The sequence below is a fragment of the Lolium perenne genome, chromosome 7 (assembly GCF_019359855.2).
Source record: "Lolium perenne isolate Kyuss_39 chromosome 7, Kyuss_2.0, whole genome shotgun sequence".
NCBI lineage: Eukaryota > Viridiplantae > Streptophyta > Magnoliopsida > Poales > Poaceae > Lolium > Lolium perenne.
In genome coordinates this window covers 120621583-120634434 of record NC_067250.2, presented here as the reverse complement: position 1 = coordinate 120634434, position 12852 = coordinate 120621583, and the positions used below count along the sequence as shown (strand labels likewise).

Here is a 12852-nt window from a genome sequence, read left to right as displayed (position 1 = left end):
AACCGCCATCAAACCACGCAGCTCGCTGACATCACGCCACCCACACGACCGTGGACACCGACAAGCATCAGAGTCCTTGGCACGCCCGCCAACCAACATGACTCCCACCTTCCAGGGCCACCGCCCCGACACCCACCAAAGCACACTATCGACCTAGGGAAACCGCAGAACGATGCTGTGAGGGCACGAAACGCCAACTGAGGTGCAAGCCGGCTACTGCGCATCTGCACCATCAAGTCATCCCCTAGCAACAGCAGCCACCTTCAGCCCCCATGGATTCCGGCGCGAACATATTTGGGAGACCTAGGCTCGAAGGGGGGCCCTTGCCCCGGCCCAAACTCGAGGCGGCCTGGATGAGCCGCACCATCCACCACTGCGCTGGGAACCCTCCCAGCCGAGCCGAGCAGGTGTTGCGCCGCCGTTGGACACGCACCACGTCGCGCTGGACCCCGCCCGCGTCGTCGACCGCCACCAGAGCGCCATGCCGAGGTCGCGCCGCCCTCCACCGGGGCCGCTTCGAGAAGCAACCGCCGCCACGAGCACGCTAGGGGCACACCGTCTCCACGCGCACGCCGAGGATCCACGTCTCCGCGCCCAACGCCTATCACGGCGCCCTCACCGGCCGTGGGTGGCCCACGCCACCACCACTGCGCGAGGAGGAAGGAGGCCCCGACGCCGCCGGTGCCGCACGGGCTTTGCTCGGCGACGCCCTCTGGCAGCAGCGAGGCAGAGGGGGGGAGAGGGCTCGGGGAGGCGCGCCGCCAGGGGCTCCCGGCCGCTAGCGGGAGCGGCGCGAGAGCGCTAGGGTTGTTTTTCACTAATTATGACAATCACACAAATAAAGTTGCAATTTACTAGAACAATTACTCCCTTGGGTTACTCCACTTGAGTTCACTTCATATCATATTACTTTGTTGCACTTTAATTTTTTTGCATTAGTTTTACTTCTTGCATTTTAAGTTCAGCACTTGTAGTTTTATAGCAGAAACCTCTTCACACACACACCATAGATCCTAGCTTTGCATAAAAGGCCATATAAGTGGGTTATAGGGGTTTAGAGAATATATAGTTTACCTTCAGCTCCTCGTGGGTTCGACACTCAAATACTTATCGAATTATACTGCGGTGATCCCCTGCACTTCGGGGTTATCAGGCAGCGACCTATGTCGATGCATCTTCTCAGGCGCGGCAGTACTGGCGACGAGGCATCGCTTCGGTAGTCTACGCCACGTTAATGGCGGTGTCTCGCGTGCCGAGCGGCCGCCTCCCACCTCTGCCAACGAAGTTAATCGTGATGCCACGCGTGCCGCTGCCTCCAGCGTATATACAGAGGGGCGCACGCTCGGCTTCCTCATCATCTCCTCCACACAAACCCTAGCCGCCACAACCTCCATCGTAGCGCCGCCTGGAAAATCTCCTCAACATTTGCCATGATGAGCAACGCCGACGGCGGCCAGGCTACTCCGCCTCCACCTCCCCCGACTGACAACTCCGACGACAAGAGCAAAGATAGCGTGGACAACGTCATCGACGCGGTCGTGGACGCGAAGTTCATGGCTGACGCGGAGCAAGAGACAGAGGAGGAGCATGTGGCCCACGCGGCGTTTGACGCGGAGCAGCTACGCTGCAGGGAGGCCGCTGCCGCAGAGGAGGAGTCCGACGATGACGATGACTTCGACTGGAGTGAGGCTAACCTTGAGGAGAAGGCGATGAAGCAGAGGGTCTTAGTCGCATCCTTCGAGACGTTGAAGAATGCCGAGCGTGATTGCAACGAGGCGCTGCAGCGGCCTGAGGATGCGGCGGCCCACCGAGGTCTGGCAACCGTGCAACGGATGGAGTGGCGAGCGGCGGAGAGAAGTAGTCTACGGCCTTGTTCCTTGTTCCTTTTTCTTTATTTCGTATGTAAATTATGGGTTTCAGTTGAATGAAAAATCTATTGAAAAAACAATATGGGTTGCCTCGCTGGAAGCACGTAGACATGCGGTCAAAAATAATTATTTTTCATGTCCACAATCTGACGCAAATAGACGCCCGTAACTATTTTAAACGTCTAAATAGGTCGGCCCTGAAGAAGGTAAATACAGCGCCGACGTTACCATGAAATTAAAGGCAGAAGCTATAGCAGTTCTGGAGCAGCCTCGGCGCCGATGGAGTAGGAAGCGATGAGATCTCCAGTGTCAAAGGCTGCAGCAACTGACGCCGCGCAGCGATCAAAGCAGACATTTGGGATTTTGCAAAGCAGACATTTGGAAAGATGTAGAGAGAGCATTTGGGATTTTGCAAGCCCAATTTTCCATTGTTAGAGACCGGCTAGATTTTGGGACCAAGATTGCCTTTGGTATATCATGACCACGTGTGTAATCATGCACAACATGATTATAGAGGATGATCGCGGAAAAGATGTGGATCATACCCACTAGACTTGATGGGGGTTCCCGTGCAAGTGAGGAGATCTGCACATAGGATTGCCCGATTCATTGCCTCATACCATGCCATTCGGTGCAACGACACACATGATGAGCTTCAAAAAGATCTCATGGAAGAATGGTGGAATTGGAATGGACAACAATAGTTGCATATTTGTTGTATTTGTTTGTAAACTATGTGTTGTATTGTCTGAAAACCATATTGTATTGTTGTATGTTGGACGTGTTTTATTTGGTGTGAAGTATTGTTGTCAACAATGTATTGTATTTGGATGGTACAATTTATTTGTGAATTTTTATATATTGTTTGATCTTGTTGGATGCATACTTGTGGGTGTTTGTTGTTTGCGCCGCGCCCGCGCGCTACAAAATGGCGCGTCCGGCGGAGGTGCTATTTTACCGCGCTAACGCGCGCTGCAAAATGGCGCACCCGGCGGGAGAGAAATCTCTCCGGCGCGTGGCAACGGTTTACAGCGCGCATAATCTAAGGTTTAGCGCGCCGCGCCTGCTGAAGATGCTCTAATGCCAACTATTATACAAGTTAGATATAAACTGACTATAGCTGGTCTTATAGCCAGCACCGGCAAAACTATTGAAATTGCTCCTAAGAAGGTAAATGCAGCGCCGACGCTACCATGAAATTAAAGGCAGAAGCTATAGCAGTTCAGCCTCGGCGCCGATGGAGTAGGAAGGGATGAGATCTCTAGTGTCAAAGGCTGCAGCAGCTGACGCCGCGCAGCGATCAAAGCAGGCGCCATGTCCCTCCCTTGTCCCCCCGACGCGACGTGCCCTGCCCTGCTCGATCCACCCCGCGCCAGCCGCCAAAACAGCCGTCGTCGCCGCACGCTGACGCCATCCACCATCCACAGCCAGACGCAGGGCAAAGGAAAAGCGCATGCAGCCGCGTGTCGGCGTCCGGCCACCGCCAGTAGTTAAACGGCTGCCATTAAAAGCGACGCGCGCCGCCCCAGCTAGCTAGCTGCTGACCCCTGGGGTTTCCCGCCTCCGCCCTTTTAAACGCCTCCGCCGCCTCCCGCGGCAGTCGGCAGAGGAGCACACGGCGACGCTTCCGCTGCTGCAGCTTCGACGATGGCGACGGACGGTGGGTGCTCGGCGCCGGCAGCGTCGCGGAAGGGGACGACGCCGGTCCGGAGCCACAGCGAGGCGGAGCGCAAGCGGCGGCAGCGCATCAACGCCCACCTCGCCACGCTCCGCACGCTCGTCCCCTCGGCTTCCCGGGTACGAGTCTTCGTACAGCAGTTCCTCCATTAGAAAGGGCACGCATGTATGATGTAACTAGCTGCTTGCCCACGTTCGTTCGTGTAGATGGACAAGGCGGCGTTGCTGGGCGAGGTGGTGCGGCACGTACGGGAGCTGCGTGGCAGGGCGGACGACGCGACGGAGGGCCTGGCCGTCGTCCCGGGCGAGGGCGACGAGGTCGGCGTCGAGGAGGACCGCAGCTGGCTCCGACGGCCTGACGACGACGACGACGAGTCCCGGTGGCAGCGGCGCGTCCGGGCGTGGGTGTGCTGCGCCGACCGCCCCGGGCTCATGTCCGACCTGGGCCGCGCCGTCCGCTCCGTCGGCAGCGCGCGCCCCGTCCGCGCCGAGATCGCCACCGTCGGCGGCAGGACCCGCAGCGTCCTGGAGCTGGACTACCACCACGTCTGCGACCACGACGCGACGGCCACGGACAAGGACAGGGCGGTGGCGCTCTCCACCCTGCGCGCTGCTCTGCGCACCGTGCTGCTCAACCGGGACGAGCTCCTCGCCACCGCCTCCGCCGCCGACGCGGAGGGATACAAACGGCCACGCCTCTCCAGTCTAGTGTAGCGTTCGATCTCCCGCCGGTGGCGGCAAAACGGAGGGAAACAATACCGCGCCCGTCGATACGCTCGATCCACAGTGCCATGCTTTGCCAGTTTCGTGTTGCTACATGCTAAGCTTTTGACCGTACGTGCTGTTTCGCCTGCCATGGTCGGTCGGCACTTGTACTTGCAGCTAGTGGCGCATATGGTTAAGTAGACCTGTCAGGTTTACACTGTTGGGGCCGTTGAATTTTGCGGCTTGCCTCGTGTGCGTGCACTGTTGCGTGCTGTCCATCGGTAGTTCAGAATAGGGCGAGCATGAACTGATCGATGCTGCTAGTACCGTTGCTACTGTTTGCAGACCACCACCACTATTTCGTCTTAATATTGGTCGAGCAAGAAATTAAACTTTAGTGTCCTCTGGCCTGTATCACAAACCTACGTTGGAGCAATTCAAAGAACTGCAACTTCACGCCAAAAAAAAGAACCTCAACTTCTCAAAGTTACGAAGACTGTCTGAACTTTGCTAGCTCAGAAAACCGTGAAACTCGCTACAAATCTGAAATCATACACACACCAAGCCTCCGAGAAGCTCAAAGGGTTTTCTTTTTCTTTTCGGAAAATGCAATAGTTTAATAATTTTGAAAATAGTTAAAGAAGTATTCAGGTAATTAAGTTGTTTTTCTGGGAAAAAGTCAACCGATCTATTGATAATCATTTATAGTAGTACAAACATACAAATAAAAAAAACATATTCTGACTTTAAGATGTAGCCACCTCACCATCTAAAACAAGACACTAGAAAAAACCCTACACAAATAACGGAAACCCTCCCAGCAAGGGGCCATGGTCCACCACGCCTTCAAGGCTAATGGAGGTGGAGTGGACCACAACATCGCTGACGAAGAGGATAAAACCCTAGATGAGTTTTAGGATTGCTTTCGATCGCACCTCTCTACTAAGATAGGATAGTGGATTGGTGGTGGTTCTACCAATATTTATGGGTTCCGCCTGTCCGACCGTTTACTCCATAATATTTATGGGTTCCGCCTGTCTGACCAGCTGTTCAAGTCCACATGATCGTTTTCAAGAATTAAGTCAGCAAAACGTTGAAATTATTGCAATTAAATACTATACTAGTACCGATATTCATTTAAACAACAATTGACATGGTAGCAAGGTTCTAAGCTCACCGGATTGAAAATGTGTTTCACTTGATGTAATGGCCAATTTAACGGAAAACAACCGGCTTATCACAACATCAAAAAGGAACTCTAAATCATCCATGGAATCTGGCTCAAAATTGGATCTTAGGTGCATTTCCCTCTGGAATATTATTGTTTGGGTGCAACCGGACTACTATAATCAATTTTTAAAACTTCTTTATAGAGTTGTAAAGAACCTCTATGTAGTTATAATTCTAGGGCAATCAACTGATGTGTTTAGCCTGATTCATCCTAGTGCTAGTGTTAAAAGTTGAAATATCATTTAGAATAAAGGGTCAAATTCAAATTGTACTCCATTTGACAAGTAGGGAGAGCATGGTTACCTAAAATCACTTGTAATGAGGCGCATCTCCATGAAAGAAACGGAAGTGGAACATATAGCAAAGGTAGAGACAAATTTGTAAGGGCATGAATCGAAATAGAGGTAGAGCAGAAGGCCAGAAGCATTGGATTATATTGGATGGCGGTGACGGATATTTGTGCTCAGGGCAAGCCTGTGCCTGAGATATGTTTCCCATCTAGAGGCCAGCCGTCCAAGAGTAAGAAAGCAACCCAAGGTTCTGGCAATCCAACCGTTAAAAGAAGGGGTTCTGGCAATCCAAGTGCATGCCACTGTCACGAGAGGACATACGATGTTCCATAGATCAGCAATGCGTAGAGAAGAAAGTTATGTCAAGAACTAATGACTATCCCAGAATGTCCTTCAAGTGGTTCACGTTTCTAGCTCGGTATTTCCACACGTGATGATTTCACAATGTGTACAGGCTGGGTTGTCAAAAGATCAGAAAGATATGCAACAACTCTGCCGCCCATCAGCTCAACTAATAAGCGAAGAACTTCCTAACTCCCTGATCTTACATCTCTTAAGTACAATGGGTGGTGAACAACCAGGCTGGGCGATTCAGAAGTCAGCACAGGTCAACTACCAACGAAACCATTGCTCTTGACCCCCCAGTGATCACACCTTGGTATAAATAGCCCCAGAATCAAACTCTTAGAATCACGAATATCATCGCAGAGCAAAATAAACATAGCATCCTGCCTAGCTTACATACAGTCACTAAACCATGGCTCCTAGTGTTCACCATCTCCTTGTTCTGCTCCTAGCCTTCACATCCTTCAGCGGCAGCTACGCAGCTCGTCGTCTTCTAGACACAGCAGCCGCGCCAGAGGCCGCCGCACCAGCTCAGCCTTCTGTACCAAAAGTTCCCACAGCACTGCCTCCGGCATCTTCCGTTCCCGCAGTTCCAACCACACTGCCTCCAATGCCTTCCATTCCCGCAGTTCCAACCACACTACCTCCAATGCCTTCCATTCCCGCGGTTCCAAAGTTGGCAATCCCACCAGTACCATCCATTCCCATCCCCAAGGTCGCCATGGCACCAATAGCCCCTGGCGCAGTTCCATCTCTTCCTGTTCCGGCCACCATACCGACCATTCCTACTTTGCCTGGTACCATGCCATCGATGCCCTCAGTCCCAACTACTATTCCATCCATTCCGCTCACAGTACCGACAACATTCCCTACCATTCCCGGGTTCCAGATGCCACCTATTCCATCCATGTCGCCACCTCCACAAACTACCAGCCCATGAAGACAGTCATAGCATGTGAGTCTGCTTATGACTGCTAGTTGGGGATTGATTCGCCATAAATAGTTATCAGTGTGTTTGTAATGTTTGTTCTGTAACTTGGGTGTGACTGGCTTGCATTTGGTGTGATTGTAAATGCAGCCAGGTGCATCTACTATCCTGTTTGTTAATAAAGCATTGTTTGGTTAGCACAAGTTGCCGCAAAGAATCTATGCAGTCCTTTCATGAGCGATAGTGTGGTGTCAACAGTAAAGTATGATAGCATCTACAGTGCTCACAAGAGAATGATACCACCTACAATGCTCTTCTCTCATTCATAGAAAGGGGATATAGCATTTATTTTCCAACAAAGTAAAATAAAGAAAGCATGGTACTCCCTCCGTCTCACGAAACTTGTCTGAGATTTGTCAAAATTTGGATGCATCTAGATACATCCGAATTTTGATAAATCTCAGAAATTTTTCATGGGACGGAGGGAGTATTAACAAAATAAATATCAACAAGAAGCCGGCACACCAAGGTGCAATCTACCAATACGTGCTACTGCTTACACAGCAAGTATAGCTACATGTAAGCTTCAATGTATCTGAATTAATCCTCTGGGACTCATATGAGAAATAATAAAACATCAAACAAGCGCAACAATGCAACCCAATACTCCTGGATGTCCAGATCATGAGAACAGTAAAGGGAAAAATAACAAGGCATCGGACTATAAAATGCGAAAGAATGACTATCCATCAAAGCTGACGCATTGAAGTAAGTGATTGATACATCATGTGAAGCTACTATTTCTATACTGTTGGAGATGAACAATCACCTCTTTGAAGTAGCACTTGCAGATTATATATGACACTACAGTATGGATCTGGAATTGCTGTCAGACTAGGGAGTGAAAACTTCTGGTGCCTACATGCCCAATGAACAATAAGCTACAACGATTCCGGGACAATATAGCCATAAGAAAATCAAAGAAGAATTAAAGACTTGGAACAATATAGCTCATAGGCGATTTATCATAGCAATAAAAAATATATCGACACTTACCCTCAACAAACTGAAGCTGTACTAGCTGCAAGCACGAGCTGAACAATCATCGTATCCCCTCCTTGCCGCTTACAGTAATAGTTCAATTTTCCTGCTGCAAGCTGAATTCACTGCGCTTCCTAGACTCTCAATTTTTTCATATTCCACTTTGAACATGACGACAACTGTACCATCTTTGCCGGTGTCATAGTCTTGTTTAATATCTTCAGCTTGGAAATGCTGCAGCTGTTCAAAGATTCAACTCAGTCATGCTTAGGCTTCAGCGAATTATAACCATGTTGAAGGTACATGAATAATCTGAAAGTGCTAGCCTGAAATTAAATGTACCAATTACAATGATATCAATCAACCAAACATATGGCATATCAAACAGTTCGGTTTACTGTGAGTCTGTGGTATCTCCATTTTGTTGCATGTATGTATGTAACACTCAAAGTAGATAAACCAAGCTTAGAATTCTCAACATAAGTGTTTCTAGCCAACAAGAGTAAGCTGACACACTATAAATGTAACATGATATATCACGTATATTTATAATTATACTTTAATTAATCAGCTAATAATAAGCATGGCATCTCCAGTACTACTAGTTTGCATATGTTTATTACCTGATGATAGACTGTGCCCAAGAGATCAAATGGCACTTCCATGCCCACATGAGCCTGAAATGAAAATATCCAGCAAGTGAGAACTATACACACCATTATTGGACGAATCAGGCAAGAGCATATGGAAAATAGTTAATCTTGATCACCTTGGGTTTCACAAGACAAGTAGGAGCATCTTTAAGGCATTCAGAAGCAGTCCCACCATAAGCTCTCACCAGTCCGCCGGTTCCCAATTTTATGCCTCCGAAGTATCTAGTTCCAATGTTTAAGGGAGTGAATTAATGTAATGAGGTGATCGCATGAAACCGTGAATCTCACAAAAAAGGTGTAGTGAAATGTATGTTCAGATCACTTTCTAATATGATTTCCACAGTTCACTTAACTTATACAGAGTTAAATACTAACAAATTGGCAAAGCTATTAGTCATGTCAAAATTGGCAAAGCTATTAGTCATGACAAAATTGGCAAAACTATTGGTCATGAAAAAAATTCATGAAAATGAAGGGCGTTACTTCACAAAACAGTTACCTAATTACAACTACCATGACCATATCAAGGCCAGACGAAACGATGGCAGAGTATATTGGCTTCCCAGCTGTGCTTGAAGGTTCGCCGTCATCGTTGAAACGGAGTTGCTCTCCCACCTAAATATGCATGGATGCAAGACCAACTCATGGTTAATAACCATAGACATGTTCCATGGATAGAAAGCTTTATATAGAACTGCAAACCTTGTATGCCCAGCAATTATGGGTGGCACGTGGATCCTTGACCTGTAACACAAAACCATTTAGACCTGGTCAACATGGCACATTAAAATTCTAATTTCGGGATGGATACGTTTGCTAGTATGATCCAAATATAAATACATTCACCAGTATAACGCTGCAAGGTTAAGACTGCATATACAGCAAGTAACATTTCTGACGCAATGCTTGTAAATCCTAGCAAAGAATCATCTCATTTGAAGCAATAGACAGTTCCACATATATCGTGAGCGAACCCTTCAGAAATTCATCAGCATAACAAGGATAACCTAGAGGAACATAATAACACGATTAACAATTCAGGCGTGGAGGAGACGCTTTAAGAGTTAAACTACCGAGTTCTCTGATGGAGCATTTGATTGGGTTACACATCATCGTCTGATGAAACAGGTAGAGAGAAGTGGCACATGCTCTACATGAGACTGCTGCTGCACCTAGAGATAAGGATTCAGGCCTTGCTAGAAGATAAACAGCGTGGGAGGGAGGCTCACCTCGTTGAGGAAGGACATGGCGGCGCGCTCGTTGGGGACGGATGCGGCGATTGCGATGAACTTGCTGCGCTTGATCTCGCGCTCGCAGCGGACTCGCCCCACCAGCGTCGTGTACGGAGAGGGGGCCGACGACGTGGAGGAGGATGACGACATGGCGCGTGCGGAGTCGACGGCGGCGGCGGAGCTTCGGCAGGAGTAGCTCCGGTGGACTGCGGCCGCGGGGAGCAGGAGGGGAATGGAGCGGAGGCGTGGGGCAACGCGCACGGCCGCCATCGCGGGGCGCCGTGGGTGAGTGGAAACCCGTGGGTGCGCTTCCGTGTAGCGGCAGGACTCCATCAAGCTGGGCCTAGGCATGGCTTGCGTGACATGTGGCCCAGGAACGGGAAGATTTAGTGCTGGGCCGAGTTTGGCTGTGCCTACTCGCATAAATAAACATTCTACTATACCCTAAAAAAAAACATTCTACTCTACAAAAGCAGCGCACATTGCCAAAAAAAAAAGCGACAACATCAACTTTCAAAATGCCTAGCAGAAGTTCCAGATCAAAACAAAATGTGCCTTGCAGAAAATAAGATCAACATTCAACACCCTGCTAAAATCAACATTAAACAACTCAGAACACAAGAAGCTGTGGAACTGTACAAATAATGAGCTAGCAAGTACGGTCCTCCCATTCAAGCTGAGAGGAACTGAAAAGAGAACATGATCTTCACCCAGATATAATGATAGCATTTAAAATGACGAGGTCCAGCACACGGTTCGAGCCAGCTCAGCCGACCTCATCTACATGTCATGGGATGGGGAAGTGAAACTCAATTATACACCCAGAGATTCTTGGTGCGGTTTTCTCAAAGACATATCTATACATCTTATGTGAGAAACCATTTGCTCTGAGTTATTATAATCATTGCTTTGCATGATTGGATATATTGAGAATATCTATTTGTTCATGGTTCTTAATTCATACCTTTAACTATATGCATCTTGTGAAGTTGATCTCGAATCCTTGAAATATACCACCGGAAGTTAATTCCAATATTTTCATTGTCTTTGACAATTGATAACCTTGTATGTGGTTGAATTTATGGATCATCTTCACCTGGGATTGCTTCTTATTGACTTATTTTATTTCCAAGAAATCTGTGTTGCTCTGATGTCTACGCACGCTTTTATTCTTGTAGACAGTGTTGGGCCTCAAAGAGCAGAGGTTTGTAGAACAGCAGCAAGTTTCCCTTAAGTGAATCACCCAAGGTTTATCGAACTCAGGGAGGTAGAGGTCAAAGATATCCCTCTCAACCAACCCTGCAATTACGATACAAGAAGACTCTTGTGTCCCCAACACACCTAATACACTTGTCAGATGTATAGGTGCACTAGTTCGGCGAAGAGATAGTGAAATACAAATAATATGGATGATTGTAAGTAGTAATTGCAATCTGAAATAAAAATGGCAGCAAGCGAACATGTAACAGAACTTGTTGGAAATGGTGTTTCAATGCTTAGAAACAAGGCCTAGGGATCATACTTTCACTAGTGGACTCTCTCAACATTGATCACATAACTGAATAAATAAATGCTACTTTCTACACTCTCTTGTTGGATAACAAACACCATTCATTGTGTAGGGCTACAAAAGCACACCTCAAGCCGGAGTAAACAAGCTCCACAACATTCGGAGTTCATATTAAAGTAACCTTTAGAGTGCATAATAGACCGCTGCAATTTAGACCGAGTACTAACATAGCATACACACTGTCAACAATAGCTATGAAAGGGGGAATAGATCGCATCAATACTATCATCGTAATAGTTAACTTCATAATCTACAAGAGATTACAATCATAACATACGCCAAGTACTACATGATGCACACACTGTCAACTTTACATCATGGAGGAGGAATAGACTACTTTAATAACATCACTAGAGTAACACATAGATTAATAGTGATACAAAGCTCATGATCACATAAAGATCACACCATGGGAGAGAGAGATGAACCACATAGCTACCGGTAGAGCCCTCAGCTTCGGGGGAGAACTACTCCCTCCTCATCATGGAAGACAGCGATGGCGATGAAGATGGCGGTGGTGTCGATGGAGATGACTCCGGGGGCAATTCCCCGTCCCGGCGGCGTGCCGGAACAGAGACTTCTGTCCCCCGAAACGGAGTTTCGCGATGGCGGCGGCGCCCCTGGAGTCTTTCTGGAGTTTCGTCAATTGGTATAGAAGTTTTATGTCACGAGGGCTTATATGGGCGAAGAGGCAGAGTCGGAGGGGCAACAGGGCTCCCTCACCACATGGCGGCGCGGCCAGGGTGGGACCCGCGCCCCCCTATGGTGTGGGTCCCCCTTGGCACCCCTCCGGCTCTCCTTCGGTGTTCTGGAACATTCCGGGGAAAATAAGGCCTTGGGCTTTCGTTTCGTCGAATTCCGAGAATATTGCCCGAATAGCCTTTCTGGAACCAAAAACAACAAAAAATAGGAACTGACACTGTGGCATCTTGTTAATAGGTTAGTTCCGGAAAACGCATAAAACCATTATAAAGTGTGAGCAAAACATGTAGGTATTGTCATAAAACTAGCATGGAACATCAGAAATTATAGATACGTTGGAGACGTATCATGCTCCCATGTGTCTTCCTTGTCCCTTTGAAAAATCTTTTGATATTTTTTTTGATGCAAATCAAGTATTTGTTTTGGAAGACAAACCTTTTCTTTACGGTACATTGTGCCATTGTGAAAAGTGTAGAGGGTTTGTTTTATTTGTTGGAACCTTGCTCTTTTGGGAGTGTGTTATCTCATTCTTTCTTGCATGTTTTATTTGCTTGAATGAGATAAATCTTTGAGCATGTGTGGCTTTATTCATATTTTATGCTCAATGATCT

At 48.0% G+C, this 12852-nt stretch overlaps 3 protein-coding genes across 4 annotated transcripts; 2 read left to right on the top strand and 1 right to left on the bottom strand.

Annotated features, from left to right (window-relative positions):
• Positions 1 to 3381: 3381 nt before the first annotated feature.
• LOC127323766 (transcription factor AIG1) lies at positions 3382 to 4642 on the top strand. The gene is made up of 2 exons (XM_051351888.2): positions 3382 to 3665; positions 3753 to 4642. The coding sequence occupies exons 1-2, from the start codon at positions 3516 to 3518 to the stop codon at positions 4257 to 4259; spliced, it is 657 nt and encodes a 218-aa protein (XP_051207848.1). The 5' UTR covers positions 3382 to 3515; the 3' UTR covers positions 4260 to 4642.
• Positions 4643 to 6476: 1834 nt separating this feature from the next.
• Positions 6477 to 7240, top strand: LOC127323947 (uncharacterized). Its single transcript, XM_051352061.2, has one exon. It carries the CDS (start codon positions 6528 to 6530, stop codon positions 7053 to 7055), a length of 528 nt encoding a protein of 175 aa, XP_051208021.1. The 5' UTR covers positions 6477 to 6527; the 3' UTR covers positions 7056 to 7240.
• A 324-nt stretch (positions 7241 to 7564) lies between these two features.
• Positions 7565 to 10281, bottom strand: LOC127323946 (uncharacterized). Of its 2 annotated transcripts, none has more exons than XM_051352060.2 (7): positions 9967 to 10281; positions 9440 to 9481; positions 9237 to 9352; positions 8854 to 8959; positions 8708 to 8761; positions 8100 to 8318; positions 7565 to 7961 (listed from the first exon to the last, which is right to left on the bottom strand). In XM_051352060.2, the coding sequence occupies exons 1-6, from the start codon at positions 10237 to 10239 to the stop codon at positions 8169 to 8171; spliced, it is 741 nt and encodes a 246-aa protein (XP_051208020.1). In that variant the 5' UTR covers positions 10240 to 10281; the 3' UTR covers positions 7565 to 7961; positions 8100 to 8168. The 2 variants fall into 2 exon arrangements, with proteins under 2 accessions (XP_051208020.1, XP_051208019.1); XM_051352059.2 differs by having other exon boundaries at positions 8100 to 8324; positions 9967 to 10278.
• Between the last annotated feature and the right edge of the window lie 2571 nt (positions 10282 to 12852).